The sequence below is a fragment of the Drosophila hydei genome, unplaced genomic scaffold, assembly GCF_003285905.1.
Source record: "Drosophila hydei strain 15085-1641.00,03,60 unplaced genomic scaffold, DhydRS2 tig00000215-arrow-arrow-pilon, whole genome shotgun sequence".
Classification (NCBI taxonomy): Eukaryota; Metazoa; Arthropoda; class Insecta; order Diptera; family Drosophilidae; genus Drosophila; species Drosophila hydei.
In genome coordinates, this window is record NW_022045687.1 from 917,280 (window position 1) to 937,949 (window position 20,670).

The 20,670-nt window shown below is 42.7% G+C and overlaps 1 protein-coding gene across 1 annotated transcript in view; it reads left to right on the forward strand.

Moving 5' to 3' along the window:
- Positions 1 to 3: 3 nt before the first annotated feature.
- LOC111595959 (neuronal acetylcholine receptor subunit alpha-7) overlaps positions 4 to 20,670 on the forward strand; it is a 120,839-nt gene continuing 100,172 nt past the window's right edge. Inside the window, exon 1 of the mRNA XM_030223480.1 lies at positions 4 to 479. Coding sequence (XP_030079340.1) covers positions 278 to 479 — 202 coding nt within the window. The 5' untranslated portion in view covers positions 4 to 277. The remainder of the gene's footprint in view (positions 480 to 20,670) is intronic.

Here is a 20,670-nt window from a genome sequence, read left to right on the forward strand (position 1 = left end):
GCCTTCGCCTTGGCCTTCGAGTCGGAACACGGACACCCCGTGTCGCTGGTTATTGATTCAGTTGACCGCCTGATCGATGCGCCATATGTCTGGCTAAAAAACGCCTGCCACATAGCCATAGCTATAGCCAGAGCCAGTTGGCCGCATGCCACAGGTTGCAACGGTTGCCCAGATTGTATTTGAGTTCACGTTACGGTTGAGTGAGTGATTGTGACTTTATATAGAGACACTTTGATAGCGACAGATGATTTGCCAATCGATCGGGCTCTTCAAATAAATGAATGCTCCCAATTGGCTTCTAACTGCACACAGAGCAAGTGCCCGAGGCCCCAGCCAAAGCGGAAGCACAGCGATTCCCAAATCAATACGTTTAACTAATCGAATGCGTCTCATTGTGCCCACTGCGAGAATGAGTCGTGCCGCACGAAGCGTCCATCTGGCCTGCGCCTATCTCCTGGGACTCCTAATCCTGTTGCCAGGTAAGTGATCACATATGATGCAATTCAAACTAGTTACGCACAAATCGAAGCAGCTCATCACCCCAGGCCAATAACTTGATTCTAGTAATTAGGTATTCTGATGCGGAAACTCCTGTTTCATCTACCTTAAGTTGTTATTTAGTTAATTTCTTTTACAATTTCGTAACTCTCTTTCTTATTGCTTATGCATAAGGGAATATATATAAGTTAACACATAACATTTAATATAGGGTATTTCATAAGTTTATAACCAACCCTCGCTATCGCGTGTTTCGTAAGTTAAGAAACAGCCCTCGCAATTGCGACACTGCATACTTTGTATCAGCGCGCTATAACTGCAATGGTCAGCGGCGGTAACCAGATACTTTTGTTTACTGCAAGAGTTTCCGTTATTGCCTAAGATTGCTGAGTCGGCTTGCCGACCATGACATTGTGGTGTGATGCGAGTTTTGGCTTAGCTTAAGTGAAATATTCTATGTAGCTAAAAATCAGTTTTGCATTGAAGTTTGAAGAATAAACCCGCACTACTCCGGCACACCGCCGTAATCAAATTGTTATATTTCTGATCATTGCTGAGCCACAAGGCCAGTTAATAGAAAAGGGGGTGAAGTCAAACCCTCCAACATAATCATCATAAGAAGATTATAATTACCCGATCAACGCTGGACCTGCCACCGACGCCTAGCTCATAGCTGGACCAGCAACTTATTGATTAAGACTATAAATACCCGATCAACGCTGGACCTGCCACCGACGCCTAGTTCATCGCTGGACCAGCAACATATTAATTGGCGCCCAACGTAAAAAAAAAAAAAAAAAAAAAAAAAAAAAAAAAATTTTTTTTTTTTTTTTTTGGAATTTAAATCATAATTTCATATTGCGATTGCCTGACAACGTCATAGCCGAATGCGATGGAAAAACCCACACACTGCAGAGTTGCACCGCTTCACCTGGAGCCACCTTTTGTCGTCTGGCATTAGAGAGTTCATGTGCCAAAGAGCTCCATGCAGGTGGCACGGCACACTGTGAAATCCAGCCGAGCAACCTGGAAATAATCACCCACGTAGATGATGGAATCATCATTCTTAACGACGGGTCCGCAAGGATCCAGGTGGATAACGGCACTGAAATCCAAGTACACGGCACGCATCTCATTACGTTCGGGGACCGAGTCGCGATCAACGGGACTCTGTTTTACAACCACAACAACGTACGCAATAGAGTCCCGGGCATTGCCAACTCTCCCTTGCTGAACATCACTGCCAGCCAAGATGTCCTCAGCCTCCCTTATCTTCATCGTTTAAATGAACGTAATTTGGAGGAGATACAGCAATTCAAGAAAGACGCCGGAACTGATCAAGCTTATCGTGTGGCATTCATCATTGGAGGTATATGCTGTGCTTTAATCTGCATTGGCCTCACCCTTTGGCGGTTCATCGACGCAAGGAAGTCTGCGAAGCAATTACGAGAAGTCGTCGCCGGAATTGGGTCGGCCGAGGGCGGCCTTACACTTGAAGGGGGAGTAGTTAACACATAACATTTAATATAGGGTATTTCATAAGTTTATAACCAACCCTCGCTATCGCGTGTTTCGTAAGTTAAGAAACAGCCCTCGCAATTGCGACACTGCATACTTTGTATCAGCGCGCTATAACTGCAATGGTCAGCGGCGGTAACCAGATACTTTTGTTTACTGCAAGAGTTTCCGTTATTGCCTAAGATTGCTGAGTCGGCTTGCCGACCATGACATTGTGGTGTGATGCGAGTTTTGGCTTAGCTTAAGTGAAATATTCTATGTAGCTAAAAATCAGTTTTGCATTGAAGTTTGAAGAATAAACCCGCACTACTCCGGCACACCGCCGTAATCAAATTGTTATATTTCTGATCATTGCTGAGCCACAAGGCCAGTTAATAGAAAAGGGGGTGAAGTCAAACCCTCCAACATAATCATCATAAGAAGATTATAATTACCCGATCAACGCTGGACCTGCCACCGACGCCTAGCTCATAGCTGGACCAGCAACTTATTGATTAAGACTATAAATACCCGATCAACGCTGGACCTGCCACCGACGCCTAGTTCATCGCTGGACCAGCAACATATTAATTTATATATCAAAGAGTTTCTAGTCTCTAGCTCTTGCAGCTCTAAGCACGTCTAAGCTGACGGACGGGTCGAGTCAGCTCGTCATGCTGCTTAAGAATATACTTTATGCGGTCTGCCACGCCTCCTTCAGTCTGTTCTGCCTGCTGCCTTCTACCTTTCCTCTGTTCCACACATTTAAAAAACCATTTGACGCCAAAGTGCCACTTCCCAATTTCCATTTCCATTTCCATTTAAGAATAAATGCAGAGTATTGGCATGTTGCAAGGCAGCACCAATAAATATTTTTTTTGTTTAGGTAAACTTAATTACTTAGTCTAATGACATTGGCAAATGCTAAATAATTGCAATTGGCATTGCCAACTTATCAATTTTAATTAGCCTGCAAAAGGTAATTATGCTTTTCAATTAACCATTGAGTGAAATTGCAATAAATTCTTTTAGCACTTACTGGAAATACAAACATTCAAACATTCACACACACACACATACATACATATATGTGTATGTATATAGTATATATATACGTTTAGCTCACTTGAGATTTTCCTGTTGCTTTTTTTTGTGATAGCTGAAAAGCTGACCCCAGCTGGCCATTTTGGCTGGAAGTACAATGCGGCGTGGCCTTAACAAATGTTTATTACGCATACGCAGCGTGGCAACAAATTAAACATGACTCGTTTTGTGTTAATGCTTGGGGCGACTCGACGTACTGTTGCTCTTGCCACAGTTCACTCTCTGTCTATCTGTCTGCCTGTCTGCCTGTCTGGCTAGCTGCCTGTCTGTCTGTCCTTTGTTGTTGCTGCAGCTGATGGCTGATGTGAACGTAAACGTGGATGTGAGTCTGCTGATTCTGACGACTGGCAATTTGTTTATTTGATTGCATTTTCTGCACTCAGGGCAAAGGCACAAAGGTGGGTGTGTGGGGGTGGCAGGCAGAGGCGACTGTTTGCCTGACTCTGCGCACAAATCAAAGTCAACTGCGGTAAGTGGAACGACAAATAAAGTGCAGCCGTTTTATAGAAGCTCCTGCCCCAACTGCAAGTAGCTCTGGCTGCCTGACTGGCTGCCTGCCTGCCTACCCCATACAATCGAGCATCAATGCTCAATGCTCAATGCTGAGTGGCAAGCAAATTTTTTGGCTGCTTTATGTTTAGATGCAAACGAACGGCAATTAGATTGATGAACTACGTTGATTGTGGTGTCAGCAGAAATTCGAAACTTCGCCCTCTTTCCCCACCTCTCCCTCTCTCTCTCTCTCTCTCTCTCTCTCTCTCTCGCTATCTAGCAAAAGTTTTCAGCATAATGATGAGATTGATGAGCTATCTAGTGCTTGGCCATAGATAGCATATACTTTAGCAAAGATGTTTCAAAAATTTATGATGCCAGCTACGGACGACAACAGCTGCTACAGATAAATGATATGATGGCCATAAGCAAGTACATGTAGTTGCTAGCTTAATCCGGTTATTGTTATTGACGCTCAGCCCAGCCCAGGCCAGGCCCATTTGCATAAGCTGCAACTCATACTTCATGCTTCAGTGTTGATGTCCAAATGCCGCATTCTGCAGCAGTTGGACGTGGCTGTCTGTCCGAATTGCTCTTGGTTATGCATACAACAAGTTTTGTGGCACGTTTCAATTCATTTTGCCTGAATGTTTTTGGGTTCCTCAGCAGCCCCTACTCCGGCAACCAAAAATTCGGCAGATTCTTGGCTTGAACCTACTTGGAAATAATTCTCGTTGCTTCAAGTATTTTTTGCATATTTTCTCTGTGTTTTCTTTCAGTTTTATGAATTTTTGCCACGCCCACGCCCACATACACGCGCGCATACACGTGTATGTTATTATATGAATTCCGAGCGGTGCTTTCTTTTTTTTTTGTTTTCTTTTGTCAACCCAGTTTTATCTTTACCCTTGCACAAGAGCATTTTTTGCAAGCCTGCCCCCATTCAGACTGACACACACGCAGAGCCAGAGCCGCAGTCAGAGAGCCACATTCACATTTAAAGCCGCATCCACATTCTGGTGCCAGGTGCCAAACGCTGACCGCCTTCAATATGCATGCTAATTTTGGGCACCCACTGACGCGGCCAAAAATCCCGAACCCTGATCCGGTCTCCAGTTGCCAACTTCCTATTCCCATGGCCATACTTTTTACTCCCTGCCCTGCCCTGCCCTGCCCTGCCCTGCCCTGCTCATCATTCCTTTGTCCATTTGCAGTGGGTTGCCTCAATTTGATTTTAGGCATAAATATTCATGAATTGGTGTCTATCCGATTGCGATGTGTCCTGTGCGCCGTGTCCTGCCACGGCTGTAACTGAAATATTTGCTGGTCGACTTTTTGCGCATTCGCTTACTGATAAAACAATGCAACAAATTCCCACAATAACAAATTTCCACAGCTGCACTAAGCCCGCACTACATGCATTGTTTGCTATCGAACTGCCAGCTACATTGAATGGGCGCTTGGCTGTCCACGGCTACGGAATGCTCGCTCACAAAGGAAGCTTGTTCGGCGAGCTTATGCGAACTTCGTTTAGGCACATAACATGTTGATAAACGGGCCTCGATAGTATTCCGATAAGCGAGCTTCTTGATGTTTGTAATCACTGACATCAAGCTTCAACCCACTCTTACTGAAATACATTTCCCTTAAACTAATATACCCCTTCTCAAACTGTTAGCGACTATTGGCATAACATTACCAATTGCGAATGGTAAATTGGTTAATCAGCTCATACTTCTTGCAAAAAATATCACAGTACAAATAAGTGTCTCGAAATAAATTAAGTCAAAAAGCTTTTTTTACATATTGTGCAAGAATAATAACTCAGTTAAGATCTACTCAATGGATCTTTCAGTCAAACAGGGACTTGGCCTCCAAGGATGCGCGCACACATGATTCGAGCTCTACGCGCAACTCTTCGGGCACTAGGGCCTTCGCCTTGGGTATTATGTCATCGCTAAGCTCTTTATAGGTTGTAGGCTTACTACCCAACGTTGCCAGTGCGTTGCTCACCAGAACTGCCAGCTCATCGTACCAGCCACATTTCTGCAGACGCATTTTCACCAGCTTCTTCAGGAAGTCATTTGGGTCCCGCCCGGTATCGAGGGCGTCCTCATACTCCAGGTCGGATTGAAAGAGCGATTCCCTACTGCTGCTATTCATAATTTCAATAAAAAAATTCAAAAATAAAACTTCGTACTCGTTTAGAAATGATTTGTGGAAGAGATTGAGACAGACTGGGTTTAGGTATATGGAGTTGCTTTATTTTCAATCGACTCTTCGATATTAGTTTGAATATAGCAGCACACGCAAAAGTTGTCATCGCTATACTGAATGAGTTTAGGAATGTTTTATTTTTAAAGTTTGTTTCTATTTGCTGTCATCGAAAGTCGGATTCATGTAGGCGCGCACGCGCATTTGCAGCTCCCGTCGGACGTCGTCCGGTACCATGGCACGTGCTTTCGGTATAACCTCAATTGCAATGTCCTCGTAGCTGACATGGGTCACACCGCGCTTGTCTAGCATGTTGCGTATCATTTTGCGGATATTTTCACGCCAACCGCATTCCTCGAGGCGACGCTGGAGCAGATCCCTCAAAGCTTCAGTGACCTCATGGCTCAAATGAGGTCTGTCCTTATCCGATTCGCTTAGACTGGAGAAGTCGTTTTTGTCTCCCATTGTATCAAATAGAATTTTAGAATTTGGTTATCTTTTCAATGCTCGCCGACAATGAAGGTAGTAAATCAAATGTGAACCAAGTTCCTTTCGACAACGTGCTGCGCTTGTTCTGTCAAAAAGAAGGCATGGCAATTCAACTTGGCCTATCGATTGTTACCCCTTATCGATATACATCGCAAAAAACGACTTTCTTATTGTTTAATTAACTCGATATGCTTATTCGGATAACCTTTCACATTTGCTTATCATCTTTCTTGTAATACGTTTCTCAACACTGATTCGCGCCGACAACAGCACAGCGATGTGGCAACGCTGTCACTTGTTAATGCGATGTTTCCATCAAAAACTTGTTTTGTTATCTATTTAAAGGACTTTTCACTCTCGATGTATCTATATTGATTTTCAGCTATTATACGCTGAACGTACAGGAAATGGAATTTGGTCATTCACATGGGTAGGCAGAGGTGGCTGGTGCAGTCACCTTAAAGTATACACATTATTGATCATGGCACTTGCGTCGTGATCGCTGTCGTTGATCGTTCGTCAATTTGTCAGCTTATCTGTTTCTCTCTCTCTCTCTCTCTCTCTCTCTCTCTCTCTCTCTCTGTACGCATATCTTCACACGTCATTCTCCAAAGCTACACAACTTGTAGACGTTTTCATATACATACATATGTGTATGTACTGTAGATAGAACCTTTTTCCTTGATATCGATTATTATCGATGTTTGACCTATTCTTTCAATGAGTAGAAACTTGCTTTCATTTTGAACGCTTAGAAATTACACTCAGAAAAAACACATAGAAGCGATTATATTCAATAACTTCCATCCACAATTGAGGAAGCTGAGTCTAGAGCTCTTAAAACGAGAGTAAGGGTATCCTGTAGTCGTGTTGTCCTCACTAGCGCAGTCCTGTTCGCTGCTTCGTGTGTCAAAATATTTGATTAAAAGCAATTGACTGAAGTGGTTATTGGCAACAAATGACGCTAGTTGGGATAAATTGCATAAATTAAGACGCATTACGTATACGCAATGGTAGCTGGCTGCAGCTAGTGCAAATGATGCGCTGCTGGTGCTGTTCCTGTTACTGTTACTGTTTGCTGCTTTGTGTGACAAGAGACAACAAGCGCTTTGGTTTTCGAATCAGGACATCAGAAAAGCAACATCAGCAGGCAAGCTCTTGAATGGCAATAACATAGCAAAGCCGTAAGCGTTGCGTTTGGCCACGCCCAGCCACTTAATGCCCGCCCAATTAATGCAGCTTAGCGGCTGCTGCTGGTCGTGCTGTTGCTGTTGCTGCTGCTGCTGCTGACAGCAAAACCAGCATGAGAAGCAGCAACAGCAGCAGGAGCAAAAACGTTACTAACGCAACTTCATGGCGTGTTGCAATTAAGTATGACAAATTACTTGACAAGCGCCTCTGGATGCCGCAACAATGTTCAAGTTGCTCTCCATCGGCAACGCCTGGCTGCATCGCACTTCCTGTTGCTGCAGCAGCAATGTTGCTGCTGCTGCTGCTGCTGTTAGTGCCGCTGCTCTTGCTATTGCTGTCAAAGTGCCTCGGGCGTTGATGCGTGTTTAGTTACTGACACTTGTCGGCCATGTGTCTGGCATGCCATCCATGCCTGTGCTTTATGTTCACGTTCCCTGATAATTTTCTAATGTAAGCCAATATCACGATTTAATTACAGCGCACTCGCTGCACCTGCCACACATTGTGTGGCAAATGAGCAGCGCTTGATGCTCATTTGATTAACTTCCCTTCGCTGCAGCAGCCAACAATATTTACTTTTACGTCAACTGTTAGTTAGCTGATAATTAGTTTAAATTTGTTCATTTCTTTACTACGTGGCGTGAGTAAGAAGTTAGCCAGATGGCGTCACTGGAGCTCTACAAGGCCCACGTAACCTTAAAGTTGCGTTGTGAACTGAGTGTTGGAATGCGTACATCCAAAGTATTCAAAATTTAGCAAATATATTTGGTTTTATGGAAAGAGTGAATTGCAATATCAAATATGACTTTCTTTATCTCTAATTCTATCTCAATTGCAATCTCCCTCAATCTCTAAGACAATCTCTAGCTCAATCAAGTTCTCAATCTCCAACTTTCTCTCCGACTAACTTTAGCTCAATCTCCAAGTTTTCGTCAATCAGCTTATCCCCAATTAAGTTCTCAATCTTCAACTCAATCCTTTTCTCAATCTATCGCTACCTCATATTTTATCTCAATCTGTTACTCTTCCTTTGAGTCTATCTCAATCTCTATACCTTTATCACTCTTCGACACAATTTCTTTCTCAATCTCTAACTCATTTTCTTTATCTTCCTTTATCAGCTCAATATCGAAACATTTCTTAATCTCTAATTTCATCTCAATCTCCATCCATCTCAACATTCATCTATATATTCCAATACATAAATATATAAATATATAAAAATAAATATATATTCCCATATATTTGTGCAAATCGGAAAACAATTTGACTTCTCAGAAATTTGATCAGTTTTTCCACCATGAACAAGTATTGAGCATGTTCAACGAGTATTCAATGAAGACAGCTTGCATCTGCTTACTCGATAGCTTTTGCGCAAATGGCAGTGAGTAATCGATACTTTTCATCTTTACAACACTGCTAAGCACGGCTGGCAAATTGTAATTGATGGGGAAGTGTTGCTGCTTTTGACTGTGTTGCAGACGCAGAAGTGCTGCTTCAATTAAATATATATATGTATTTCAAATTGGTAATTTAAAGACTTGCTGCAATTAACTAGCAGCTAGAGAGTGCTGCTCGTGTGTACGTTGCAGTAATATGCAATTAGCAAGGTCTAATTAGCTAGCCAAATGTTCAATTATTCAGCTCAGCGCTGCCAAAAGCCACTGGGCATGAGCATGGACATGGACATGGACATGGACATGGACTTGGACATGGACATGAGCATGGGCAATGGCATGTGCATGGACATGGATGCGGACATGGGATATGCCATGGAACTATTCTGGTCAGGTTCGGTGAAATATAAAAACCACTTTTGCCGCATTTCGCCCAGCGAATTGAGTTCAATGCTCAGTCGAGCCGAGAGCAATGAACCGAATGGCAGGCATCGCAGTTGGCATCGTACCCACACAGGAAGAGAGGGAGAGAGAGAGAGCGAGCGAGAGTCTGAGAGAGTGAGAGAAAATGCTTGTATGCAGAGTGAGCTTTGGTTGAGCTGGGCTGTTGCTAGTGTCGCCGTCGCAATGGTCCGCTTCAATGTTTATGGCCAAAGCCAACGAATCTGATGCTAGCAAAACATGGCAAAGCAATGGCCTGCCGCTGCCGCCTTTGTCGGCAGACACGCCCACAGTTTGTCTATTGCAACGCGCTTGAATAGTTTTGCACCGGCCAGCCGTTGCAGTTCGGCGTGGTAAATTTCAATTTGGCAAACGTGCGGCGCATTTTCCTTTTGCCTTATTTTTCCTTTTCCTTTTTTTTTTTGGCTTAAACTTCGAGCACAAGTTGGGGCTGTTGACTGCGTTATTCAATGCGTTAGCAGCTTGGCTGTTGCACGTGCAGCTTCAGCAGCAGCAGCAGCAACATCAGCGGTGGCAGCAACGGCATCAGGACTCCATTGCGCGTTCCACCTTAGCGAATGCAATCATTTTGTTGTTTGTTTGCTGAGATATGCAGCCGGACTTAGCTGACTTAGCAACGGGCCGCACTACACTCGAGCCCAATGTGAGGTCCTCGCGGCGGCATCATCAAATTTTGCAGCCAAGCGAATCTCTGTGAAGAGAATCTCTGGGTGCACTGTCTAAGTTCCATTTTACATTTTCATTTTTGTTTTCTTTTTCCCACCCTCTACATTTTTTTCTTTCTTTTTGAGGGATAGAGAGAATATTTGTCGGACGGCACGCGCGTGACACCAAAGCTGCAACTAAGACCGCCTCTACAGCTGGCATTGATGTCGATGGCGATGGCAAAGTGAGCGTCCTTGTCCGGTGTCGCTCCACGGCTGACGAGCTATGCATTCCAGCGTGCCACTAGCTATCAATGTCTGTAGACACACAACGATAGTAGACACTGCAAAAATAAGTTTGTTTAACACAGCCGGTGCTTGAATATTGAAATGCTTTTGCTCCCACGACTGGTCCATTTCGAATAGTCCTAGTCTTATTGAAATCTTTTGATCCTTTGAGTGCAGTAGATGTGCTCTGCGTTCTAATACAGGCTGGACTCGGCTCTGTTGTAAGCCTCTTTTTTTTTATACAACTGGCAATTTGTAAACCAACTGACCAAGAGTTAATTGAACAAGTTGATAAGTTTTAAACTATTCACGAATTTGTTAGAGCTCCTTAAATTTATAAAATATATTTAATTAGTGACTAAATTGTGATCAGAATTAATTGACATCTGTCGAAACTTTAGTAATCTATCGGTACCAAAGCAATTTCAAAAGTTAAGTTAATCCAATAATAAATACTAAAATGTAAATTACTAAAATGTAAATACTAAAAGAATTAATTAATAATTTAATGTAGTAAATAGTAAGCTAAAATAACTATAGCTATCATGAAGATGAATAGTAAGGTGCGAGTTAATAAATTGTTATGTATAAGAACTTGAGGATAAATAGTAAAACTAGGATCAATTGTAAATAGTTTGAGTTAGAGTTCATTTACCATGAGGACAAATAGTAAATTTGAATCTATAAATGCCTTAAAGTTATAACGATAAAAAAACGTGAATCAATTATAAATTATTCCATATTAAAATTGTAGCCTGAAGATAAATAGTAAAACGTGAATCAATTACAGCTAGTTAGCTTAATAATTGTCATTGTATTTGCATCAGACATTTGTAAAGGTGGAGGACACCAGCTTAGATCAATGTTTTTGCTAACCTATGCAGAGTGGAGTATGTAAATGCGTGTTGTTGAAATGTTGTATAGTCGCGCTGCGCTGTCTTCTTGGGCTATATTTGGCTGGCTGAGAATCATGTTTGGAATGCATGAATTTGCGCAAAGGCAATAAATTATGGGCCTGGCTGTTGCGGGCTGCGACAAAAGCATCCTTTATTATCCTGTCACACGCATGTCGACAATGTATGCGCACCAACATGTTAGCAGGGCTGCCGACACTGGGGGGTGGCAGCACAGACCGATCAACTCACTAACACACATAGACAGAGAGTCTAGTGCATGCATAGCCATGCCCCATGGTGGCACCTCTTCGAGTTACAGTGGCATCAAATTCACGCCAAATCGAAATAGCGACTATAAATGCCGGCAGCTAAGTGCAGCCGTCGAATACAGACAGAGGCAGCTGGTGGCAGGCGGCAGGTCATGCTAACTCCTTTTTAGCCATCATTTCCTGTATTCTTGTTGAAGTGCACAGTGGTGCAAGAGCGTAGAAAACGAGTTAGTTTTAAAATTACTACTTTAACGAATTGTGGCAGCTATGTCTGGCTCTAATATAAAAGAATCTGGAACTAGTAATTGTTGAATGGGTCAATGCTTAGACTGATATACAGTCTATGGTTTGCTTTAAGGGAATATCTTAGAAGTAAATGCTTATCTTATATTTGTAGTGTTAAAATAAGAAAACTAGAAAAATTTCTAAGCTTTTGCACCTAATATATTTGCCAGGCACTTTACAAGGCAGTTTGCCAGGCTCTTTAATATGATATTACATACGAGTTCTTAATTGATTCAACAAGCTTACATTAAAAATTGAAAATTCAAGTACAATAGTACTCAATTGTTCTTTTGATTGATTGATTGACTGATTGATATAGCTGGGCATTGTTAAATTAGAGTTATTTCTATCAGTCAATCAGTATATATATGCTTTGTATGCGCTTTCTAACTGGTCTTTATTGCTTGATGGAGAGTCAGAGTTTTCAATTTATGAGCTTGGCGTCACTGTGCGGCCCCAGATTGGCTGCGGTTTAGTTTCGCGTGTATTTGATTGCCCCTTTTGCCGCGGCAAAGATTGTGCTAATAAATCAAAGTGTTTTGTTATTGTAGCCACTTGGAGCGTGGCACAAAAAGGCGCAGTTACCAAATGCTCCCGCACTGCCCGGCCCGGCCCGGCCCGGCGCGGCGCGGCTCGGCTTGGGCTGGGTCGGACCGACTCGGCCCGCATTTTGTCACATACCGCAAAGTGGAACAATATATGTATGTATGCAACTGCAACTCAAAGGCTCAGCATGACATCGGAATGCAGCTAGGCACTTGCCAAAGCCGTTTGATGCACGTGAGATACTTGCCAAGTGCAGTGAATGCGAATTGAAATCAAGTCCAATTGAGTTGCACTGCATCTGAGACACTGGCAGCTGCATTTACCGTTCATGCACATGTTGATGTTGCTGTTGATACGTTTGTTGTTGTTGTTGATGTTGATGTTGATGTTGATTTTGATGTTGATTTTGATTTTGCTTTTGATTCGCCTGCAAGCTGTTTGCCTTTGACAGGCGCCGCTTGTGCCTGGCCCCCAGCTGGGCTGCGATTTGAAATTGATAAAGCTGAAGATCCCACGTTCGCCTTGAATTAATCAAAAGTCATTCAAGTGTGCAAAAGGCAGGCAACGTACATAATTAATTTTGCAAAACTTCAGCTTGCAAACTTATCTTGGGCGATATTTCATTTCCTGCCAGTTCTGTGATCAGATTCTTAAAATCTCGCAGCAGCAACATTATTCACATTGATTTTTGCATAGTTTTGCGACTTTCGGCGGAAACTGCGCCCCACACAGCCACCATATATGGGAAACCCCCCTTCGCCAAGTTGGGCAATGGGAATTTGTCAAAGTCAAAGTTACTTCCATGTCTATCGATTTTGGGCTTGAGTTAAATTGAAAGGAAAACACAGGATGTGCTTGCGGATGAGCTCGGCATCAGGCCGCTTGCAACTTAAGCGAGTGTGTGCGCCCTGCTTTAAGCAGCAATTCAAAAACATTTCAGGCAACTTCTGAAGTGGATGCTTCCAAAAGAATGTGACGCATCACCGGGGTGACAGGCGCCTACAAACATCAAACAGCAGCGCCTAGCCCGTGGCAGTCAAACTGCTCTGCAGCTTACGTGAATATCTGCTAAATAACCGCAAAGTTGAACCACAGTTGAAACTGTTGGCGGTCGATTAGAATGTCTACAGTTTGTGCGCTCTAAAACTATGAACCGTGCAGCAAGTTAAGCCCTTCATCTCTCCCCCCTCTCTCTCTCTCTTTATCTGGCTCTGCGAGCATCTGTGTTTTCAACCATTTGAGAATGGCATCCCAAATGCATTGTAAGCTAAATTATGGCTAAGAAGGCGCTTAGTCTAGCGATGTTAGTTGGCTTAAGACGGTCCTTGCTTGTATACAATGTCGATGCACTGATTTATAGAGCAACCCAGCTGCACATCAATCTCCCAAGGACCACAGAGAAACTTTTGCCATCGCAAATGATAAAAGGTTTCCTCGATTCTATTTAATCTCATGCATAATCTACATATTTTTTAGTCAAGACTCTTAGGCAAGTTTGAAGAAATGTATACATTTAGCATGATGATCCAAAAAAAACTATAGTTATTTGATTTGATTTCTTAAGGGAGCTATTTGTATATGCATAGTCGAATCAATTTCTTATCTCAATCGCAACCAATCAATCATTAAAAAGCCATTTTAACTGCCAGTTTATTTAAAGCTTTCAGCTTATTGAAAGCTAGTCAGCCAAGCTGCGAATCATCGCTCGGTCTGTGAGTCTATTAGAATGTGTTAAAGTAAGTCAGTTCGCCATTTAGTCAATCAATCAATCACTGAGTTAATCAGCACTCAATAAGCAAACCAAACAGTCATTCAGTTAGATCATCAATCAGCTAGTTGAAAGTCAGCTTATAAGTCTGTCAGTCACTTGTCAATCAGTCAATCACAAGACTGTTAGTTTATCAATCATCTAGCAGGTCAGTCACTCCATCAAATAGTAAGCTAGTCAGCCGTCAGTCAATTATTCAATTAGTCAACAGGTTAGTCTATCAATCACTTAGCCGATTCGTCAATCAGTCAGTTGAAAGCCAGCTAATCACTTATCAGTCAGTCAATCACATTTCAATCAGTCATTCAGCAGACTGTTAGTATGTCAATTAGCAAGCCTTTGAGTTAGTCTGTTTATCAAGCAGCCAGTAATTAGTCAATCACTTAGTGAGTCAATCAGTCAATCAGTCAATCAGTTACCCAACCAATCAGCTTACCACACAATCACTCAATCATTCAGATGAAACTTATTTACATATTAGCCATGCATAGATAAGTGAACAGACGCATGTACATATTATGTTGGATAGAATGATCCAACAATTGATGCTCAAGCCACCACAAATGGAATACACGCCATGTAGACTATGTCAATAGGATATAATGTAATGTTTGAAGCTCGCATTGACAAGGCAAGGAGCAGAGCCAGCGACAGCGGCAGAGGCGGCGGCAGCGGTTGGTTTGGGTGGCGATAGGGTTAGCTGTGGCGCTGACGTCGAGGCTGACGGTCGGACGCGCTGTCATTGTACTGGGGAGCATTTTTGACATTTGCATAAGTAGGCGAGCGCCTTGATATAGCCCAATGGCATAGACGCATCCCCCAGCCAGATGACACCGCCACGAAGCAAACGTCTCCAGAGTCTGCCTTTGTTTGCTGTTTGTTCTTGGGGGCTTGGGCCAAATGAGGAAGTTACTTGCAGTGCCGGAAGACTTCAATGAAAACTAAACTACAAATTTCAAGCACAATACAAAGCGGTTGCGGGCAACCTCACCCACACCCCTGCACCCACGCCCTGGATGTGTGTGTGTAGCTGTGTTTGTGTGCGCCCGCATGGTAAGCTCATTAAAGTCTTACTCACACACACTGTGAATATTTCATTAAATTTGCATTGCTTGGCAGGACGAGGCAGCACGTGTTTTAGGGCGTGGGGATATGTGCCAAACATTAGCATAAGCATTTCCATGCCTCGTCCCCTCCCCACCAAAAAAACGCCGAAGAAAAAATACAAAAACTAACAGGCATGAACAGGACACGTTGGCCAAAAAAGAGCCGGAAAATCCAAAAAAAAAAAAACGAAAAGAATAAAAAAAAAACAGAAAAACGAAATTGAGAAACTGAAAAAAGCGGAAGAGCAAAAGCGCAAAAGGCCAAGAATACGCCGCGAGTAGATTTGCAACAAAGGCGGGGCTTGAAAACTGAAACACGGATACGGACACGGCCGATGATGGCCTGGGCCTGTGGATGAAGCCCGAGCCCGTGCATCGTGGTACTGCGCGGCGGAGGAGCTTCTCGTATTTAATAAATTATGCAAAGTAACCAAGCTCTTTTTTTCGGTGTGTGTGCGCGAGTGTGCCTGAAATGAATGCAATGAAAATAAACCAAAGTCGGCTCGTTGGCTGCCTGCCTGCCTCTGCTGCCCGTACTGCCTGGTTGCCTGGTTGCCTGGTTTGCCTGCTTGCCTGCATGCGCATATTGGTGGCCGTCATGTGGGCGTGGCCCAATTGTATTGTAAGCTGCATTGGGCATAGGCATAGACAGAGCCATGAGCCGGGGCTGCGGACGTGAGCGCTTTGTTCTTTGTAAATGGTGAATGCATATCTAATGGATTAAACGGCTGCCAAGTGGGGTTTGGGGCAGCGTTTCGCCTGGCCGGCACTTAGCTACAGTCCCGCATTGCAAAGGACTCTGATTGACGAAACACACACTTACACACACACATACACACACACACTTTTTCTTTTGCTCGTGTTAGCGGTGTCAGCTTTGCGTTGCTATCACTTTTTCTGCTATTCGTGTCTGTCAAAGTGAGGAAAACATGCACTTGTTTGATATGCAGATGCCCTGTAATTTGCTTGTAATGGAGTCGAATTAGCCCTCACTAGTAGCTACAGAGGGCATGACCGCTCGTTCGGAACAGCATGCCCCACATTGTGCGCTGTGCGTAGTATTCAAATTGCGGAACTTTCGCAGGAAATGAAGATTGAATTTCCAGCTGTAGGAAGGCTCATCATCCAGTGATGAAGTAAACGTTTATCAAATTACAAGAGTGGCCACTGGCTGAATGTGGCTGGCAATTGCCTCTCACCTCGTCCTAGAAACACTTTTTTTACCATCAACATCCATGAAAAACGAAATTAAATACTGAATAGTAAGGTGAGACACTTCGCCGGCCATAGCTGCATGAATGCAGAACTCCAATAAAAGACAAATTAATTATAATTGCGAAGCTTGTGATAGTTCAAAAAAATTGCAATATAATGCTGCACAAAACTATAATGACATAATGAAACTTGATATTCAACAGTAAGTGGGGGCATTGCGTATACGACGGGTAGCGCGAAGGGAATGTCAGATAACTTCAGCTAGAATAAATTAATTATAATAATTGCATAGCTTGTAAGAATTGACATACAATACTGTGCAAAGCTATAATGAGGCAAAATAATCAATCAAAGAATATCAAGTTGGGGCATTACGCATACGCCAGGTGATGCAAAAGTTAAATAGAAAAAGAAATTATTTTTACTAATTATTAATAACTTGTTAGAACTGACAAAAACTGACATATAATGCTGAACAGGAAATGAATTGACATATAATACTGTACAGAGCTACAATGAGAAAAACAAATCAATCAAATAATATCAAGTTGGGGCATTACGTATACGTAATAATTGTCATAAGGCTGCATTTGTTGCATATTAATTCAAACATTTAAGAGAAAATTTGTGCAAGTGCAAACTTATGATGATCTAAAGTAAAACAATGATTAAACAATTTTAGATATTACGTATACGTCAGGTAATACCAGAGCTGTATAGAAAGCTTCAGTGAACTCAGAGAACTTCAATACCAAAAAAATGTTGAGAAATTATATTAATTGCAAACGTGTGATAATTCAAACGCAATAGTTGTGAACACTCTTGCAATAAAAAATCAGCTGAAATAAAGATGACAATTAGGTCTGGAGATCTGAAGATCTAAAGGCAAACGCAGCGACAACAAATGTATCTCGCATGGAAATCGCTGCAGTTTTTGCAAAGTTATGGGATTTAAAATGTTGAAAAGAATAAAGCACATAAAAGAAATATATGAATAAAAAATAAATACATTTACAAATGCGCGCATGTGTGTACGTGTGTGTGTGCGTGTGTGTATAAAGCATCACATTTGGCGAACACGAAGCGAAAAAGATTCGTTAGCAAGCGAACAAAAAGCAATTTTGTATAAATAAACGTAAACGGATATGTAAATAATAAATAAAACACCCACGCACACACACACTTATACACACTATACACACACAAGCATATACATTGGGCAAAGCAAGGGTGCGAGCGATTCGGGCAGAAAGAAGTATAAATAAATGACACTAACATGTCCTGCGTCGAGAGGGGCGAGAGGGCGAGAGGGCGAGGCGGCGAGGGGGTCAGGGGCAGAAAATTTCAGCTTGCATAAAAAGTTCCATTGAATTGAAATTTATTTACGATATTTATTGAGCATGTGGCTCTGAAGGGTAACGGCCGCCACGCGTTGAGCTGAGTGGACGACTAGCTAGATACCCTGCGCCCGTTAGCCGACTGCCATTTAACAACTAAGTCAACAGTGACCGTTAAATGTACGCGTCCCGCTGGGAGGGTGCCTGGGCACAGTTTATGGCTGTCGCCGTCGCTAGGACAGCAGGTAAAATGTGCAAATTGGCAAACGAGTGTGCGGCCAATCGATAGCGTCGATAGTTTTAAAATGTTTTAACTGTGGAAATGCTACAGCAGCAAAAAAGAAAATACAACAAGCTTTCATTTGGGGACGTGCCTTCATAACATATTTAAAGAAAAATCTATGATATGAACAAATATTTGATAAATGTTGCTTATTCAATCGGCTGGCGACTCTTTTCGGGGCATGCATAACAAGCTAAGAAGAACTAAGGAACTCTTTAAGTCACAACATATCTTGCAATGGCACTAGTGTGAGCTGAGCCCTGCTTAGCATGCCCTACAGACTCACACTTTACAGAGCATGTGAGCCAAGCAGTAAAAACGTTTCAAGTGCTCGGACTTTTGGCTGCAGAGGCTGCTGTCTGCCAACTCACATTAAGCATTTTAATGACTGCGGCGTCTTGGCCAGACCAAAACGTGTTCGCAAATGTCTTAGAAAACACCAAGCCGCATAAGTAGCTATAATTTTGCTAATTTCCCAACACACACGCACACACACACACATGCAACGGAGTATTGGTAGCAAAATAAAAAGCGACTTAAGTATTTTGATATTCGAGTAAGTCAAAAGACGGTGGAAGAGCAGTAGCAGCATGTATATGACTGTGTGTGTGTGTGTGTTACAGCTTCGGCTTCGGCAACTACTTTGTATGGGTGGAAGGAGGCGCACTTTGGCTGCCCCTTTTTGTTGTGCCACACTTTCGCTGTGAGACATTTAAGTATGTGTTGTCCCAGCGGTCTTTATGTTCGCCCACAGTGCGTATTAGTAATTAAAATCATAAAATCATAATTAGTGCATGTCAGAAGCAGTTTAGTTTTCGACATTAACTTTTAGACCGGACCAGAGGGACAGATAGAGACAGATACAGAGCGATAGAGAGAGTGTGAGAGAGAGAGAGAGAGTCGCCCGGCCCCGCCTAGTTAATCTTATATCATTTTATTGCCCACTTTATGCAGATGCAAATCATTTAGATAGCAGTTAATTTGATTAAAGCTACAGCATCTGGCCTCTGACCTCTGGCCTCTGGCAATTTTATTTTGAAAACATGTCCTGAGTAAGATGTGGCATGAAAGCCCGGCACTTAATTAAGCTCGACTGAAGCTGGCCGACAAGTCGAATTGAATGTCGACCCAGCAGCGACATTATTAAATGTATCCCAGGTAACGGGCAATAAGAGATTCCTCCCAGCGCTGAGATTAATTGCAATTTCGTGCATGGCGTGGCAAGAAAGTAGATGTAGAAGCCGGAGCTGAGCAGATCAGAAATGAAGAAGTTCACGGTCGAATGGAAGCACATCTAAAAATGAGATAAGTTGAGAGACGTTTCTCAAGTTGATCTCAAGCATTGCTATAACTAGTGTTTCTCATATGCTTTGGGACGTTGGCTTAAACAGTTTTTATTGAAAAGTTGTATGCTTTAAAGCGCTTCCACACGTTGTGTGTGTGTGTGTGTGGGTGTGTATATTGAGCATATAATACGGAATGCCTGGATTTTTCTCTTTACCCAAGCAAAGCTTGAAGTAGTTTGAACAACTGCTGGCACAGCGAACTGGAATAGAATAAGAAGCAGCAGCAGTAGCTGAGCTCGCGGCCAGTTAACCAGTTTGACTGTAGATATTGGTGGGGCCAAGTGCCACAGGGCCAAGAGCCAGGGCCAACGTGGCGTTGGGCGCCAGCTGGAGCGGATTGCAGGCGATGGCAATTGAAACTGCAAATGTGGAAAGCGGAATAAAAACAATTGTCCGCCAGCAGCTGGCGATGGACTCGTGAATGCGGGCAGACATTGTGTGGCCCTGTGTATACCCTATAGTCATTAAAAGCTAGCCGAAGATGTGGGCATGCCCGTGCAAATCTATGCAAAACAGATGTGACAACTATTTCGACTTCGTTTGCCAATGCCGCAGGGTAACTGTTAGTCGAGCATGCTCAGCTGCGCTTAGAATTGTAGTTGTTTGCTCTCTGCACGCCAGACACTAGAAAATATTTTTATATTTTATGTATATACATAATTGCATAATATTATCCACACACACACACACACACACACACACACATATGTGTGTTTATCTATACATATATGTATAGGGGCATATGCAGCCCGCACATGCCGCACCGGCCAAAGCCTGCCAACATATTTATGTGGCCATCGTGCTCATTAGTCGTCGCATGTAGGAAACGGACAGTCGAGGCAGCAGATTCTAATACATATGCAATAGGCTGCAATCACAATGCTATTAGGGCGTCTCTCAGCGTGTGTGTCTCCATAAATTTACAGCGAGAGATCCCTCAGTGGAGACAAAGTGTGCAATGTGTGTGCATCTCATGAATATAAAAATGAATATTCAGCATTTAATATGCAATGAGCAAACGGTTGACGCGGCTTCAAAGCCCAATTTGCTTTGGTTTGTCTCAAAATTAATGAAAATTATATTTAGTTCAAGTTTAAGCGCGCCTATGTGAGCCACTACGAGCTGACCGCACAAGTGTGATACTATTTCTGAGTGCCATATTCCAGCAGCCGTTTGAGTTATGATATATATTTAGCTGTTGAAATATTCAATATGATTTGCCATTTAAAACGCAATTGAAGCTGTGATGACAATTTGAAAAAGAAATAAAGAATTTTCAGCTCATACGCACTGTGAAGTCGCTCGTTACCGTGGGCTGCTACCAGTTCGCAATTATTCTGTAA